Source organism: Budorcas taxicolor, chromosome 8 (assembly GCF_023091745.1).
Source record: "Budorcas taxicolor isolate Tak-1 chromosome 8, Takin1.1, whole genome shotgun sequence".
Lineage (NCBI taxonomy): Eukaryota > Metazoa > Chordata > Mammalia > Artiodactyla > Bovidae > Budorcas > Budorcas taxicolor.
In genome coordinates, this window is record NC_068917.1 from 73030841 (window position 1) to 73049198 (window position 18358).

At 49.6% G+C, this 18358-nt stretch overlaps 1 protein-coding gene and 1 pseudogene across 1 annotated transcript; both read right to left on the bottom strand.

Annotated features, from left to right (window-relative positions):
- Positions 1-5014, bottom strand: part of LOC128052077 (liprin-alpha-1-like) — a 32974-nt pseudogene extending 27960 nt beyond the window's left edge.
- Positions 5015-6296: 1282 nt separating this feature from the next.
- Positions 6297-12086, bottom strand: LOC128052079 (tumor necrosis factor receptor superfamily member 10C-like). Its single transcript, XM_052644538.1, has 6 exons — positions 11943-12086; positions 9823-9922; positions 9075-9188; positions 7962-8070; positions 6880-7127; positions 6297-6436 (listed from the first exon to the last, which is right to left on the bottom strand). Exons 1-6 carry the CDS (start codon positions 12084-12086, stop codon positions 6297-6299), a joined length of 855 nt encoding a protein of 284 aa, XP_052500498.1.
- Positions 12087-18358: the final 6272 nt, after the last annotated feature.

The following is an 18358-nucleotide window of genomic DNA, read 5'->3' on the forward strand; positions in this document are numbered from 1 at the left end:
ACGCACAGACAGGAGTGAGAAGGGGCAGCCAGGGGCCGGGAGGGCCAGCCTCCCGTGGCTCTCCTCTCAGGGCACAGGCCCTCAGGCTGTTCTGGGGATGGCCCCGCACACCGCAAGGGCGCCTCTGTCATCTGAGACGCACGGGAGAGTGCCTGCTGGGCCCCGTGCCGCCCTCCCGCTCTCACACCTCACACCCTTCTCTCCATAAATCTCCCCGCTGCCCCACTCTCACCCAGGTCCTGCCTTGTTTGCCCAGACATGACCTCAAAGCAATGGCGGGGCAGCCTCGAGGTGCTGGCTTGCCGGCTCCCTGTCCCCCGTGGCCAGTACCCTCACTTTCTAACTTCATCACGACCCCACCCCAGGGATGGACCACCTCTTTTCCTGGCTCCAGGACCACCTGCCATCATGCCTGCTCCACTCCAGTGAACTAGCTGCCTATGGGTTCACCCCCGTCAGCCCTATCGGCACATCCTCTCCATTCTCTTGCCTTAAAATTGCACATTTTTGAACATTTTAATTCTGAGAAACTGTACTCTAAGTGTTCCATAGCAAAGATAAACACTCAGAACAATACTAACCCTTATAAACCAGAATGAAGAAGTTACATCTCAGGTGTAGAAAAGCTTCTGGAGGAAACATGGCAAGCCATTGACAACAATGAAGTCTGTAGAGAGAAGCTGGACTTGGGGCCGGGGTTCAGGTGGTGGGGGACAGGACTCACTCTATCGCCCTCGCTCCTCTCATTGCTTTAAACTGTCTCCCCCTCACATTCATTCCTGGGCATTCCTCACTTTCATTCCTCTACACCCCACTTCACTTCCTCACGGGGTTAAACAAGTCAAACGGGCCGAGTTTCCGAGTCACTCGACTCAACCTGGCAGCTCTGTGCTGTCGGCCACGGCAGTCACTCGCCTCGTGCAGCCACTGACGATGTGACACAGTCCGGTGCAAAGCTCGGTGTGGAAATCACACAGATTTCAAGACTCGCAGTGGAAAAAGCATGTAAAGCAGCCCGTTCATTTTTAGGAATTTTAGATTGTGTATGTGTCTCGTATTATCTTTCTGATGGACAGCACTGTCCACATGAAAGGCTCATGCTTTGTCTCAGCTTTCGGGTGAACCCAGAAAGGACTACTCAGAATTCTGAACCACACACAACAGCCACACACTCTAAATCCACCTACAATGCAAGTCACGCTCAAGTTTCAAAACCAGAAACGCTATACACGTTACAGCAGTGGACTAGCCATAAGGAAAATGTAACTCCACTTCCGCTAAGCATCTGCAGTAACTGTAACAATGAACCCAGCTCAGTTCAGCTCTTAACACATTTCTAAAGGATTTAGAGATTTAAGGACCTTGTCCTTTTGCATTTCTTCTAAATGCTTTTTTTGCATTTTCAACTTCCCATAGGAGAGAATTCTGGAAAAGAGACACACAGTGCTTTAGAGTCAATTCTTAACAGACGTTGTGTGGACTGCGGGATGGCTACTCTCCTGAGTGAAAGCATAAAGCACCTCGGGATGAGGGGCGGACCTCGCGCCCAGAGTGAAGTGTCGGCACGAAGCCGGATGACAGCTTTTAACACTACCTTGTACACAGAAAAACTCCTCCTTTCCCGACTGATCTTCTAGATCCAAGGAGGCCAGGTCCCTGGGGTAAGTGAAACTGCTTTATGCTTGCTTTCAGCTTTTGCAGTTGAGTGCTCACTCAGGAAACTGGCTCAGGTTTCACATGCAACATTCAAACCTGAAACAAAACTATCCCCACCTCAGGGCCAGCCCACAGGTCAGGGTGCAGTGAGGCCCCTAGTGAGGTGTGGGTGTCATCTTGAGTTTTGTGGGGGAAAAATGTGCCACGGAACTTGTAGTGACCATGGGTCTCTCTCAGACAAGTGTCGCCCAAGCACCAACCTCGGCGAAGGCTCTGGGCCTCGTCTTTAGGGCACTGGTGCAGCTGGGACAGGTTTTCACCGAACCTGAACAAGACTGTTGCCCACTGAGCTGCTCTGATAGAGGTTCTCAGACATTTTCCAAAGTAAATCAAAAGAGAGATGGCTGGAGTTGGAATATGAGAATGCTTGCTTTTACTTGCTTCATTCAATCTTTTCTATCACATTATATAAAAGATCCGGAACTAAACTTATTGATTTGGCTGCATCGGGCCTTAGCTCCATCATGCAAGATTCCTTTGATGTGATTGCCGCGTGGCACGTGGGATCTTAGCTCACCAACCAGGGATCGAACCTGCGTCCCTGACCTTGCAAGGCAGGCTCCCAGCCACTGGACTGCCAGCAAAGCCCCAGAAATAAACTTCTAAGGAAGAAACGAAGGGGTGAAGGTGGACCTAGAAGAATGTTCTAGCACAGCGGCTGGTGACATCGGGGCCACTGGTGGATCCGCCTCACTGATGCTTTCTCTAAGGGTTGTGGGCACTCATCTATGTCTGTTCCTTTACACACTGCCTGTGGAGGCTGTCACGCTTATTGACTAGCATGAAATGCTGCTACTCTAACCAGTAAAGACATTCTGTCTGGCGCCCTCTCTGGGAGTTTTCCAACTCCTGTCCTGGAGGTTTCCCCCACACACAGACCGGGCCGAGCCAGGCCAGGTCACATGCGCCTCTTGTAAAGGGGCCATGAAGCTGGCTCACCTTATCCTCCAGAGCAGCCGTTCTCTCCTTCAGATGAAGCTGAAGCCTCTCATCTGAAACAGACAGAAGCTTATCCACGGTGTCTGATGAGTGTTCATTGTGTTCCTCATTCATTTCTTCTCTTTGCCTTGCCTAAAACAGGAAAAACGAAAACCCATAAACTTCAACAGCAAGTATACTCATTCTTTTAAAAGCACCGGGGAGCCGCGACGTGAGTGTCCTGTGCCCTGGTTCCCGAGGCGGTCCCCTCCCACGGCCAGCTCTGGTGGGCTCTTGAGCATCCCCAGAGCAGACGGGCAGGTGCAGAGGGAGGCAGGGACTTCACTGGTCAAACGTCACTCCCAACACTTCTCTTTGGCAGAGCACCTGGGGGACCTTAGTGTCACCAGCCATTTCCTGTTGAAGGGCCTCGAGGAGCAAGCAGATTTACACTCAGAAACAAGTACACTTGAAAGGGGATCGGCTTACACACTGAACTCTGAGCAGCAGTGACTCGGAGCTGAGGCATCCTGGGGACACACAGAGCACAGGACAAAACTGGAGGGAAACTAATGCAGGGATGACACGGGAGCGGGGACTGTCTGACACTCAGGGAGCGCTCCCATCTCAGAAGGGCAGCACGACCTGTGTCTGCGCTCCTTCCTGGACTGAGCAGCAGAGGAACAGGCCCTCCCCACGCCCGCCCCCCAGGGACCAACAGCAGCACCTTGGAGAGCGCAGCTACCCCCTGAGCCAGCTCAGCCTCCACTTCCAGCAGCATCTGCTGCAGCTTCTGCTCTGCCAGCTCCAGGCACTCCTGCAACTGTTGGTCTTTATCCTCCTTCTTCAAAGGGAGACCAGAACAGCAAGACAGGCCATGTGGTGTAGCCTCTGCCATTTTAGTAAGCTGAGGCAAAACCTAAATGCATGTGTCTACAGGATCAGTTGTGTTTCAGAAGCTGCGTCACGGCAATTTTACCTCAGTGTTCCTGGGCTTGGTCTCAGTGGGCAGAACACCTCCTGCCTGAGTATTTGCTTTTCCTAAACGTCTCCAAAGAAGTCTTTTAAAAAAAGTTCTTATAGATTAAAGAAGACCAGGTTTCTGTAGAAGCTTATTCATTCTTATCGACAAGTTAAGGGTCAGTACGGACCCTTCTTAAAACATCACCAGAATCATCATTTGAAGGGAACCCTACCGACCGCAGACGACCATGGCCTTGTAAACCAAAATATGGCTTTCATCTCCTCTGAAATACAGACCTGATCAGAGTGTGCCTGGGGAAATGCCAGTCAACTAATAATTGTAAATGCATGATTATTCTTTTAACAGATCTTCTTACTCTGAAAAGTTTCAGTGTAGAACAATTAGACAGATTCTTTTTTGAAAAAGAAAAAGAATGAAATCATCTATACGCTCGGGTTCCTGAGAGGTTAGCGTTTATTTCTAAGCTGCTTTCTTATATTTTCTGTGTGCGTATTACTCTATGTACATACATAAACAATAAGAGATGCTTTAAAACCCTCAGAGAACAACAGCACATGGTACGTAGTCTTTTCTGATCCGCCTTTTACAGCCATTCTTTTGTATGTCGTAATGCTCTAAATGAGCATTCCACATCAGACATTTCAATGGCTTTCTAGTATTTTATTTTTGTAGTGGGGCCAATGATACACTTTGTCACACACCAGACTGACTCACTTTGTTTTGGAAAAGCCAGATTTGGTTTTCCTGGTTAAGTCCTGATTATCTGAGACCACACAGGAACAGGAGCAAGTAAAGCTCACCAAACCACAGGACGTACAAAGCCTAATCAGACTGGAGCTCTAACCCTGCCTTTTGTCACAGTGACCCCAGTTCCCAACAGGCAGCCAGCTGCTGTGAAGTTCCCTGCTGCTCTCTGCTCTTTCAGTAAAAATGCTAACAAGCCAACACATTCAAGGCAAGTAAAACAAGAGTCAGGAGTGCAAGTCCACAAAAGGGTTAAACCAAATCCCAAATAACTCAAACCTGTAACTTGCAGTCACCCTCAATTTTTTAAAAAAAAATGTATTTCCTTTCAGTACAGCTGCTGTATCATGATGTCCATCCACACTTATGAACGCAGTATTTTAGGGTCCTAAGAACTTTCCATTGGGACTTGATTTCCAACATGGGAGTCACATGAAAAGGTCTTTACCTTCCTTCCTCAGTATTCACTACTAGAAAAGTCAGACACAGTTCAGTAAAAGCCACTACCTGTCGATGCATAGAATCCTTATTTGCGATTTCATTTTCAAGTTTATCATCGAGGTTGTGCCCAGAGATGGCTTCGTGCTGTGCAGCGAGGTAGCGTTTCTCAAGTGGAGTGATTCTCTTCTCCATGTCCTCCTTCTGGGCCATAGCCTACACCAGGCATTGCAGAGGAGAAAAGGGAAGTCATTATCATAGAATACTCCGATACACTTAAGAGTAAAATAGCGGGACTAAATCCTAAATTTCAAATCAAACATAAAATTAGCGTCCTCAAAATTAAAGTCCTAGACATGGCAGTTTTCTGAGGTGTGAGCAAAACCACGCCTACCTCAAATATCACATTTGCCACCATGGCACCCATCTGTTTTAATGTCTGTCTGGCCACTCGATTTACCAAGCTTTTTTCTACATAATAAACCCAAACAGCAAACATAAAGTACACTAAACTACTCTCATTGCAAGAATTCCAGAAGGGAAGGTATCTGGCATGAAATGAGGACCTCTGTCTCCTACACCATACAGGCGGGCTTGACCCAGAACAGGGAGGGACCTTCAACAGATCCAACAGGGAGCTCTGGGCTCATCTCCTCGGGTAAAAGTTGGAAAAATCTCATGCAATTTCTTCAAAATTATATAAGAATATTAATGAGTGGAAACAGAAGTCAAAGTGTGACACAACTGGGAGTAGCCTTCTCAAGCCGAGTTCTTCTAAAGCAGTTATACCACAGGTAGGAAACGCTCAAACCAGGAGCAGAACTTGCTGCTGGTGCGACTCCTGTCTGCTGGCTGAAAATCCATTTCAGGTCCCTCCGTGCTCACTATGTACCCGATGTTGTCCTAACATTAAAAGTGAAAGGTCTTAAAAACGCTTTTTCCAGAATTCTCTACATATTAACCTCTGCCACCTAATTTTCTCCTGTGGCCAAGAGTAGTGTGAACAGGCTATACAAACATGTGCAAATATTTCTGTTTTGTGTTCTCACACAGAATTACTCAACTGAGCTACTAAACAAGTACGCCTGGGGTACCACATGTTGGAGGGGTGCTCTCTGAGACGGCTTCATGGGGGAGGGGGTGGGCAGGGTGGGCACTGTCTGTGTGCACACAAAGGAGAGGTGAGGCTCACAGGAGGAGGCCTGAGCCCCCAGCTCTCTTCTGTTTTCACAGTGACCATTAGGGAGTTTCTCATAAATCACGACATCCGCAGACACGACCGCCAGAAACATCGTGATTCTGCATGATCACACAGCATGAGCCTGAGGGGAACTGAGCACCCCTGGCTGACACCCCGCACGCCCCAAGGCTGCAGAGTGAGGGTGTCTCGAACTGTAAGGACAGGGCCAGCGCAGCCAACCAGCCTTAGGCCAGCTCTCAGCAGGCCCGTCTCCCTCCTCCATTCAGCCTAGAGCCCCCAGGCCAGTTGAGAGAGTTAGAGATAACAGCATAGGACAAACCGGGGACCACGTCCACCCTGGGCATTGTTGTGGGGGCAGAAGCAGTTACTGAGGGTCTCATGCTGCCAGATGCTAGAGAAACCAATCACCTTGTGCCAGCACTCATCAAAGAGACCTAGAAGAGAAGAGACAACCACTGAGTGGTGGGGAGGGCCCTCTTGCCGCACCTCCCATCCTAGGGACAGGGTGCAGGGTGGGGGCTCAGACACTGAACAAAGAGCCCCAGGCCTGTGACTGCAAGTGGGACATTCTGAATCTGGAGAACCCACAGGGAGGAGAAGAGAAGGGAGAAAATGAAGTAAAATGAAACCCATGTAAAATCTCTGTGCAGTGCTACTGAACCACCCTCTTCTCCTGCCTCCTCCCACCAGACTCGGCCAGGGGGAAGAGGGGACCATCAGCTGAGCTGGGGGCCCGATATGATCACGGTTTTGTAGGACCAGGTGAGGTGGGAGGGGTTTCCTTGGGAACAAGATCAGAGACAAGCCAGGAGGAACAGGAGGATTGGGGCGATGGAGGAGGGAGCCAGCACCTCCTCCTTCCCTTCTAGAACCTCACCTTTCAAGAAGCACCACACAACCCATCCGATTAGGACAATGGCGTTTCCAAGTCCAGTTACAACTCCGATCCTCTGCCCTGAAGGGCCTGCGGAGAGAGAGGGGGTGACGGGGAGTGTCTGGCTCGTGGCTGCTGGCTCTCCAGGAACTGGGGCCTCTCCATGGGCCAGGGCACCTGATTCTTGGTCCACACATTTGATGTCGCTCCAGGGGGTACAGTCCGTGACCATGACCTTCCCATCAGGGCACCTGGGTACAGACAGACACAGGGGCGATGTAGGGGACCCATCAGGGCCAGCTGCCTGGATGAGGAGAAAGAGGGGGCAGCCTCCCATCCTGGGTCCCCTGACAAGACAGTGGAGGGGGCACAGGCTCTTGCTGTCTGCAGGGGAGGGTCCGCTCACTCCCCCTCTCTGGGCGGGAGAAGGATCCAGGATTGTGTACTGCAGCCCCCAGGCTCCTACTGAGTGTGCAGAGCTGTCCTTCAGGAGCTGGACTTCCTCTGCCAGGCCCGCCTGGCCTCCCTGGGCTGCACGGGAAGCTCTCTGAGGTGGGGGCCTCATCCAGGTCAAGGGTCAGAAGGGTGTGGGCACAAGTTTGACTCATCCTCCAGTCAAACTTGAACACGAGGCCCTCTCATCCACCTGTTGACTCTTCCTACCAATCTCAGCCAACACTGGAGCATCAGAGGATAGTGAATTACTATTGGCCCCTGAGTCCCCAAATAGGAAACATTCAGGTGCTACTGGGGAACAAGGGGCTGGGTGTGAGGCCTGTCGAGTTGGCTCCGGTTTTATGGGAACCTTGAAGGAGCACACACGTGGCCTCATCATGACTTCTGTCTGCTGTGAGCACTTTGGTCTTTCTAGGTCCCTCCCGAGGAGACATGAGAAGGGGCCACAGGGTAAGCCATGCAAGACAAACAGTGGTGGTAGGGAGCGCTGCTGCAGGCTCAGGAGACCCCACAGGCACAAGGGAGCTCTGAGAGGTGGGAGGAGCTTCACGGAAGCAGGAGAGAGAAATGGCTACAAGGAAACTGGGGTCTCCTGTGGGTTGGAAGCCCCCCAGGCTTCTGTGTCTCACCCGGTGCTGCAGTTTTGACAGAATTCAAGTGCATCTTCACGGAAAGTGCCAGGTTTGCACTGACACTCAGTGTCCTTGGTGGGGGTGCAGCGATTTTTTTCTTCTTCTCCTAGAGACCAAATAAGGTTTTGAAGATGAGTCTCCCTCATATGTCTCTCAACCCTTCTTCACCACCCAGAACTCCATCCACTGAGTTCAAGAAGTGATTTGGATGGCTTCCTGGCTGCTCCAGTGGTTAAGAATCCGCCTGACAAAGCAGGGGATACAGGGTGCATCCCTGGTCTGGGAAGGTCCCACACGTTGCGGGGCAGCTAAGCCTGTGCGCCACAGCTACTCATCCTGTGCGCTAGGGCCTGTGCACCACGATGAGAAGCAGCAAGAGTAGCGCCCCTCACCACAACGAGAGAAAGCCCTTGTTCTGCAACAAAGACCCAGAACAGCCAAAAATAAATGCATTAATCTTTTTTAAAGTAATTTTGGGGTCATTTTCTGTGGCAACACACACAGACCATCCATAGAACAGCCACTGTTCACGTGTCACCAACAGAGGCATACAAAAGGGACTGTGCATCATTACGGATTGCACCAGGGTTGGGAAGAAAAACGTTTTAGATCACAAAGGAGGAGCAAGAAGTGGGGTGGGGTGAGGTGTAATCAGAGGCGCTGTGGATGGAGAGGAACCCTTGGGTGATGTCCCAATGGGTGATGCCCTGCTGGAGTGGCAGAGGGACCTCAGGTCATGAAGGCTGAGAGAGGCTGAGACCCCAGAGCAGAGGGCATGGCGCCCACAGGAGTCTGGCCCAGGATCAGACACATCACACAGCTCAAACCCAGCCCTGCCCCACTCCCCCAGGCCTTCTGCACTCTTACCATCCAGCCCCCTCCATCAAGGGACACCTTAATCCCCTTTTCCCAGCTGATATTTTGAAAGACTTCCCTACCAGTTGGCATGTGTTATGCAAATAACTCTTGTTTTCATTTATTTTACTGACCTAGGACAAGTTGAAGACCTAGCTGGGCTGGAAATCAGGTTTCTGACCCCTCGTCCCATTTAAATCCCATCTCATCACCCAGCACCCTAACTGCAGGCACAGGGGACCACAGGTTCTGTACCTGATTTGCAAGTCATGCAAGGTAAGCAAGAAGAGAGGGTGTTTGAATGACTGGTGTAGTCTGTCCCATCGGTGCGTGGGGCACAACCTCCACTGGCTTCTTCCATATAGAATCCTGGGAAGGAAGGGAAAAGCTGGTGAGTAAACCCCACAGGATTCCCTGAGGCTGGCAGTGTGGCTGGGGAGGCCTCTTTTGGCCATCTGTGGAATCCACAAGGGGAACTCTCCTCAACCAGGCTTTCATCTTTTGATTCTTCATCTACCACATACCCTAGACAGACCCTAGACCAGTACTGCCAACAGAAATATATTACAAGCCACACATCCAAGTCACATTCATAGCTGGCACAGGAAACAGTAAAAAGAAAGGTCAGGGGCTTCCCTGGTGGCTCAGAGGGAAAGAATCTGCCTGCCTATGCAGAATACATGGGTTCGATCCCTGTCTGGGAAGATCCCACATGCTGTGGAGCAGCTGAGCCCAGGTGTCACAACTCCTGAGCCTGTGCTCTGCAGCTTGGGAGCCACAACTACTGAGCACACCTGCTGCGACTCCTGAAGCCCATGTGCCCGAGAGCCTCTGTTCTGCAACAAGAGAAGCCTCCCCAGTGAGATGCTCACCTACCGCAACTGGAGAGGAGGCCCCACTCTCCACATCTAGAGAGAGCCCATGCAGCAGCAAAGCCCCAGCACAGCCAAAAATAAACCCATAGACAGGAAGACAAGGGTTGGAGACCAGTCTTAGAATCTACCTGGTAGACATAAGTTCTCTTGGAGGCTCCCTTCCAGTGGGGCTGATGACTGCTGGTCAATTTCGTCCTTCCTTACAGACGTGGTTGAAGCAGGTTTAACCTATGGGGACAAAGCAGGGACAGGCATGAGTGGCTTCCACACTCTCACCCCTTCTAGGATCCACCCCACATTTCCTTGAAGACTGCCTGCAAAATGAAACAGGACTGGGATCTTTCTTCCCAGCTCTAAACTCTCATTCTTTTCATGTTTGTCCTTTGGCCTTTTGTGCTAGCAAGTAACTTTCACTTCAGTTTTTGCTCCTGTATTCTTTCCTCTTAAAATATGTTTATTCCAGAAAGTATGTGCTCAGATGTGTCCAACTCTTTGCGACCCCATGGACTGTAGCCCATCAGGCTCCCCTGTCCATGCGATTCTCTCAGGAAGAATTTTGAGTGAGGTGCCATTTCCTCCTCCAGGGGATCTTCCTGACCCAGGGATCAAACTTCAGTCTCTTGCATCTCCTGTGGTGGCAGGCTGGTTCTTTACCACCAGTACCACCTGGGAAGCCCAGAAAGTATAGGCAAAAAAAAAATTTTTTTATAAGAATACAGAGACCACAGAGATCCCCTTGATTCGAGAAGATATCCAGGATTTTGTGTCTTGACTTCTTCTATCTGACCACATGTGTGAATACTCTCAGGCTCTCTCTCTCTTTCTTCTCACATGTGCATGCACACACAGACACACACACACACACATTTTCACAAATGAGGGTTCTGCCATGCATACAATTTTTCATAGTAAGCTGAGGCAAAACCTAAATGCATGTGTCTACAGGATTAGTTCTGTTTCAGAAGCTGCGTCATGGTAATTTTTCTCTCAGTGTTCCTGGGTTTGGTCTCAGTGGGCAGAACACCTCCTGCCTGAGTATTTGCTTTTCCTAAACGTCTCCAAAGAAGTCTTTAAAAAAAATTTTTTTTCTTATAGATTAAAGAAGACCAGGTTTCTGTAGAAGCCTATTCATTCTTATCGACAAGTTAAGGGTCAGTACGGACCCTTCTTAAAACATCACCAGAATCATCATTTGAAGGGAACCCTACCGACCGCAGACGGCCATGGCCTTGTAAACCAAAATATGGCTTTCATCTCCTCTGAAATACAGACCTGATCAGAGTGTGCCTGGGGAAATGCCAGTCAACTAATAATTGTAAATGCATGATTATTCTTTTAACAGATCTTCTTACTCTGAAAAGTTTCAGTGTAGAACAATTAGACAGATTCTTTTTTGAAAAAGAAAAAGAATGAAATCATCTATACGCTCGGGTTCCTGAGAGGTTAGCGTTTATTTCTAAGCTGCTTTCTTATATTTTCTGTGTGCGTATTACTCTATGTACATACATAAACAATAAGAGATGCTTTAAAACCCTCAGAGAACAACAGCACATGGTACGTAGTCTTTTCTGATCCGCCTTTTACAGCCATTCTTTTGTATGTCGTAATGCTCTAAATGAGCATTCCACATCAGACATTTCAATGGCTTTCTAGTATTTTATTTTTGTAGTGGGGCCAATGATACACTTTGTCACACACCAGACTGACTCACTTTGTTTTGGAAAAGCCAGATTTGGTTTTCCTGGTTAAGTCCTGATTATCTGAGACCACACAGGAACAGGAGCAAGTAAAGCTCACCAAACCACAGGACGTACAAAGCCTAATCAGACTGGAGCTCTAACCCTGCCTTTTGTCACAGTGACCCCAGTTCCCAACAGGCAGCCAGCTGCTGTGAAGTTCCCTGCTGCTCTCTGCTCTTTCAGTAAAAATGCTAACAAGCCAACACATTCAAGGCAAGTAAAACAAGAGTCAGGAGTGCAAGTCCACAAAAGGGTTAAACCAAATCCCAAATAACTCAAACCTGTAACTTGCAGTCACCCTCAATTTTTTAAAAAAAAATGTATTTCCTTTCAGTACAGCTGCTGTATCATGATGTCCATCCACACTTATGAACGCAGTATTTTAGGGTCCTAAGAACTTTCCATTGGGACTTGATTTCCAACATGGGAGTCACATGAAAAGGTCTTTACCTTCCTTCCTCAGTATTCACTACTAGAAAAGTCAGACACAGTTCAGTAAAAGCCACTACCTGTCGATGCATAGAATCCTTATTTGCGATTTCATTTTCAAGTTTATCATCGAGGTTGTGCCCAGAGATGGCTTCGTGCTGTGCAGCGAGGTAGCGTTTCTCAAGTGGAGTGATTCTCTTCTCCATGTCCTCCTTCTGGGCCATAGCCTACACCAGGCATTGCAGAGGAGAAAAGGGAAGTCATTATCATAGAATACTCCGATACACTTAAGAGTAAAATAGCGGGACTAAATCCTAAATTTCAAATCAAACATAAAATTAGCGTCCTCAAAATTAAAGTCCTAGACATGGCAGTTTTCTGAGGTGTGAGCAAAACCACGCCTACCTCAAATATCACATTTGCCACCATGGCACCCATCTGTTTTAATGTCTGTCTGGCCACTCGATTTACCAAGCTTTTTTCTACATAATAAACCCAAACAGCAAACATAAAGTACACTAAACTACTCTCATTGCAAGAATTCCAGAAGGGAAGGTATCTGGCATGAAATGAGGACCTCTGTCTCCTACACCATACAGGCGGGCTTGACCCAGAACAGGGAGGGACCTTCAACAGATCCAACAGGGAGCTCTGGGCTCATCTCCTCGGGTAAAAGTTGGAAAAATCTCATGCAATTTCTTCAAAATTATATAAGAATATTAATGAGTGGAAACAGAAGTCAAAGTGTGACACAACTGGGAGTAGCCTTCTCAAGCCGAGTTCTTCTAAAGCAGTTATACCACAGGTAGGAAACGCTCAAACCAGGAGCAGAACTTGCTGCTGGTGCGACTCCTGTCTGCTGGCTGAAAATCCATTTCAGGTCCCTCCGTGCTCACTATGTACCCGATGTTGTCCTAACATTAAAAGTGAAAGGTCTTAAAAACGCTTTTTCCAGAATTCTCTACATATTAACCTCTGCCACCTAATTTTCTCCTGTGGCCAAGAGTAGTGTGAACAGGCTATACAAACATGTGCAAATATTTCTGTTTTGTGTTCTCACACAGAATTACTCAACTGAGCTACTAAACAAGTACGCCTGGGGTACCACATGTTGGAGGGGTGCTCTCTGAGACGGCTTCATGGGGGAGGGGGTGGGCAGGGTGGGCACTGTCTGTGTGCACACAAAGGAGAGGTGAGGCTCACAGGAGGAGGCCTGAGCCCCCAGCTCTCTTCTGTTTTCACAGTGACCATTAGGGAGTTTCTCATAAATCACGACATCCGCAGACACGACCGCCAGAAACATCGTGATTCTGCATGATCACACAGCATGAGCCTGAGGGGAACTGAGCACCCCTGGCTGACACCCCGCACGCCCCAAGGCTGCAGAGTGAGGGTGTCTCGAACTGTAAGGACAGGGCCAGCGCAGCCAACCAGCCTTAGGCCAGCTCTCAGCAGGCCCGTCTCCCTCCTCCATTCAGCCTAGAGCCCCCAGGCCAGTTGAGAGAGTTAGAGATAACAGCATAGGACAAACCGGGGACCACGTCCACCCTGGGCATTGTTGTGGGGGCAGAAGCAGTTACTGAGGGTCTCATGCTGCCAGATGCTAGAGAAACCAATCACCTTGTGCCAGCACTCATCAAAGAGACCTAGAAGAGAAGAGACAACCACTGAGTGGTGGGGAGGGCCCTCTTGCCGCACCTCCCATCCTAGGGACAGGGTGCAGGGTGGGGGCTCAGACACTGAACAAAGAGCCCCAGGCCTGTGACTGCAAGTGGGACATTCTGAATCTGGAGAACCCACAGGGAGGAGAAGAGAAGGGAGAAAATGAAGTAAAATGAAACCCATGTAAAATCTCTGTGCAGTGCTACTGAACCACCCTCTTCTCCTGCCTCCTCCCACCAGACTCGGCCAGGGGGAAGAGGGGACCATCAGCTGAGCTGGGGGCCCGATATGATCACGGTTTTGTAGGACCAGGTGAGGTGGGAGGGGTTTCCTTGGGAACAAGATCAGAGACAAGCCAGGAGGAACAGGAGGATTGGGGCGATGGAGGAGGGAGCCAGCACCTCCTCCTTCCCTTCTAGAACCTCACCTTTCAAGAAGCACCACACAACCCATCCGATTAGGACAATGGCGTTTCCAAGTCCAGTTACAACTCCGATCCTCTGCCCTGAAGGGCCTGCGGAGAGAGAGGGGGTGACGGGGAGTGTCTGGCTCGTGGCTGCTGGCTCTCCAGGAACTGGGGCCTCTCCATGGGCCAGGGCACCTGATTCTTGGTCCACACATTTGATGTCGCTCCAGGGGGTACAGTCCGTGACCATGACCTTCCCATCAGGGCACCTGGGTACAGACAGACACAGGGGCGATGTAGGGGACCCATCAGGGCCAGCTGCCTGGATGAGGAGAAAGAGGGGGCAGCCTCCCATCCTGGGTCCCCTGACAAGACAGTGGAGGGGGCACAGGCTCTTGCTGTCTGCAGGGGAGGGTCCGCTCACTCCCCCTCTCTGGGCGGGAGAAGGATCCAGGATTGTGTACTGCAGCCCCCAGGCTCCTACTGAGTGTGCAGAGCTGTCCTTCAGGAGCTGGACTTCCTCTGCCAGGCCCGCCTGGCCTCCCTGGGCTGCACGGGAAGCTCTCTGAGGTGGGGGCCTCATCCAGGTCAAGGGTCAGAAGGGTGTGGGCACAAGTTTGACTCATCCTCCAGTCAAACTTGAACACGAGGCCCTCTCATCCACCTGTTGACTCTTCCTACCAATCTCAGCCAACACTGGAGCATCAGAGGATAGTGAATTACTATTGGCCCCTGAGTCCCCAAATAGGAAACATTCAGGTGCTACTGGGGAACAAGGGGCTGGGTGTGAGGCCTGTCGAGTTGGCTCCGGTTTTATGGGAACCTTGAAGGAGCACACACGTGGCCTCATCATGACTTCTGTCTGCTGTGAGCACTTTGGTCTTTCTAGGTCCCTCCCGAGGAGACATGAGAAGGGGCCACAGGGTAAGCCATGCAAGACAAACAGTGGTGGTAGGGAGCGCTGCTGCAGGCTCAGGAGACCCCACAGGCACAAGGGAGCTCTGAGAGGTGGGAGGAGCTTCACGGAAGCAGGAGAGAGAAATGGCTACAAGGAAACTGGGGTCTCCTGTGGGTTGGAAGCCCCCCAGGCTTCTGTGTCTCACCCGGTGCTGCAGTTTTGACAGAATTCAAGTGCATCTTCACGGAAAGTGCCAGGTTTGCACTGACACTCAGTGTCCTTGGTGGGGGTGCAGCGATTTTTTTCTTCTTCTCCTAGAGACCAAATAAGGTTTTGAAGATGAGTCTCCCTCATATGTCTCTCAACCCTTCTTCACCACCCAGAACTCCATCCACTGAGTTCAAGAAGTGATTTGGATGGCTTCCTGGCTGCTCCAGTGGTTAAGAATCCGCCTGACAAAGCAGGGGATACAGGGTGCATCCCTGGTCTGGGAAGGTCCCACACGTTGCGGGGCAGCTAAGCCTGTGCGCCACAGCTACTCATCCTGTGCGCTAGGGCCTGTGCACCACGATGAGAAGCAGCAAGAGTAGCGCCCCTCACCACAACGAGAGAAAGCCCTTGTTCTGCAACAAAGACCCAGAACAGCCAAAAATAAATGCATTAATCTTTTTTAAAGTAATTTTGGGGTCATTTTCTGTGGCAACACACACAGACCATCCATAGAACAGCCACTGTTCACGTGTCACCAACAGAGGCATACAAAAGGGACTGTGCATCATTACGGATTGCACCAGGGTTGGGAAGAAAAACGTTTTAGATCACAAAGGAGGAGCAAGAAGTGGGGTGGGGTGAGGTGTAATCAGAGGCGCTGTGGATGGAGAGGAACCCTTGGGTGATGTCCCAATGGGTGATGCCCTGCTGGAGTGGCAGAGGGACCTCAGGTCATGAAGGCTGAGAGAGGCTGAGACCCCAGAGCAGAGGGCATGGCGCCCACAGGAGTCTGGCCCAGGATCAGACACATCACACAGCTCAAACCCAGCCCTGCCCCACTCCCCCAGGCCTTCTGCACTCTTACCATCCAGCCCCCTCCATCAAGGGACACCTTAATCCCCTTTTCCCAGCTGATATTTTGAAAGACTTCCCTACCAGTTGGCATGTGTTATGCAAATAACTCTTGTTTTCATTTATTTTACTGACCTAGGACAAGTTGAAGACCTAGCTGGGCTGGAAATCAGGTTTCTGACCCCTCGTCCCATTTAAATCCCATCTCATCACCCAGCACCCTAACTGCAGGCACAGGGGACCACAGGTTCTGTACCTGATTTGCAAGTCATGCAAGGTAAGCAAGAAGAGAGGGTGTTTGAATGACTGGTGTAGTCTGTCCCATCGGTGCGTGGGGCACAACCTCCACTGGCTTCTTCCATATAGAATCCTGGGAAGGAAGGGAAAAGCTGGTGAGTAAACCCCACAGGATTCCCTGAGGCTGGCAGTGTGGCTGGGGAGGCCTCTTTTGGCCATCTGTGGAATCCACAAGGGGAACTCTCCTCAACCAGGCTTTCATCTTTTGATTCTTCATCTACCACATACCCTAGACAGACCCTAGACCAGTACTGCCAACAGAAATATATTACAAGCCACACATCCAAGTCACATTCATAGCTGGCACAGGAAACAGTAAAAAGAAAGGTCAGGGGCTTCCCTGGTGGCTCAGAGGGAAAGAATCTGCCTGCCTATGCAGAATACATGGGTTCGATCCCTGTCTGGGAAGATCCCACATGCTGTGGAGCAGCTGAGCCCAGGTGTCACAACTCCTGAGCCTGTGCTCTGCAGCTTGGGAGCCACAACTACTGAGCACACCTGCTGCGACTCCTGAAGCCCATGTGCCCGAGAGCCTCTGTTCTGCAACAAGAGAAGCCTCCCCAGTGAGATGCTCACCTACCGCAACTGGAGAGGAGGCCCCACTCTCCACATCTAGAGAGAGCCCATGCAGCAGCAAAGCCCCAGCACAGCCAAAAATAAACCCATAGACAGGAAGACAAGGGTTGGAGACCAGTCTTAGAATCTACCTGGTAGACATAAGTTCTCTTGGAGGCTCCCTTCCAGTGGGGCTGATGACTGCTGGTCAATTTCGTCCTTCCTTACAGACGTGGTTGAAGCAGGTTTAACCTATGGGGACAAAGCAGGGACAGGCATGAGTGGCTTCCACACTCTCACCCCTTCTAGGATCCACCCCACATTTCCTTGAAGACTGCCTGCAAAATGAAACAGGACTGGGATCTTTCTTCCCAGCTCTAAACTCTCATTCTTTTCATGTTTGTCCTTTGGCCTTTTGTGCTAGCAAGTAACTTTCACTTCAGTTTTTGCTCCTGTATTCTTTCCTCTTAAAATATGTTTATTCCAGAAAGTATGTGCTCAGATGTGTCCAACTCTTTGCGACCCCATGGACTGTAGCCCATCAGGCTCCCCTGTCCATGCGATTCTCTCAGGAAGAATTTTGAGTGAGGTGCCATTTCCTCCTCCAGGGGATCTTCCTGACCCAGGGATCAAACTTCAGTCTCTTGCATCTCCTGTGGTGGCAGGCTGGTTCTTTACCACCAGTACCACCTGGGAAGCCCAGAAAGTATAGGCAAAAAAAAAATTTTTTTATAAGAATACAGAGACCACAGAGATCCCCTTGATTCGAGAAGATATCCAGGATTTTGTGTCTTGACTTCTTCTATCTGACCACATGTGTGAATACTCTCAGGCTCTCTCTCTCTTTCTTCTCACATGTGCATGCACACACAGACACACACACACACACATTTTCACAAATGAGGGTTCTGCCATGCATACAATTTTTCATAGTAAGCTGAGGCAAAACCTAAATGCATGTGTCTACAGGATTAGTTCTGTTTCAGAAGCTGCGTCATGGTAATTTTTCTCTCAGTGTTCCTGGGTTTGGTCTCAGTGGGCAGAACACCTCCTGCCTGAGTATTTGCTTTTCCTAAACGTCTCCAAAGAAGTCTTTAAAAAAAATTTTTTTTCTTATAGATTAAAGAAGACCAGGTTTCTGTAGAAGCCTATTCATTCTTATCGACAAGTTAAGGGTCAGTACGGACCCTTCTTAAAACATCACCAGAATCATCATTTGAAGGGAACCCTACCGACCGCAGACGGCCATGGCCTTGTAAACCAAAATATGGCTTTCATCTCCTCTGAAATACAGACCTGATCAGAGTGTGCCTGGGGAAATGCCAGTCAACTAATAATTGTAAATGCATGATTATTCTTTTAACAGATCTTCTTACTCTGAAAAGTTTCAGTGTAGAACAATTAGACAGATTCTTTTTTGAAAAAGAAAAAGAATGAAATCATCTATACGCTCGGGTTCCTGAGAGGTTAGCGTTTATTTCTAAGCTGCTTTCTTATATTTTCTGTGTGCGTATTACTCTATGTACATACATAAACAATAAGAGATGCTTTAAAACCCTCAGAGAACAACAGCACATGGTACGTAGTCTTTTCTGATCCGCCTTTTACAGCCATTC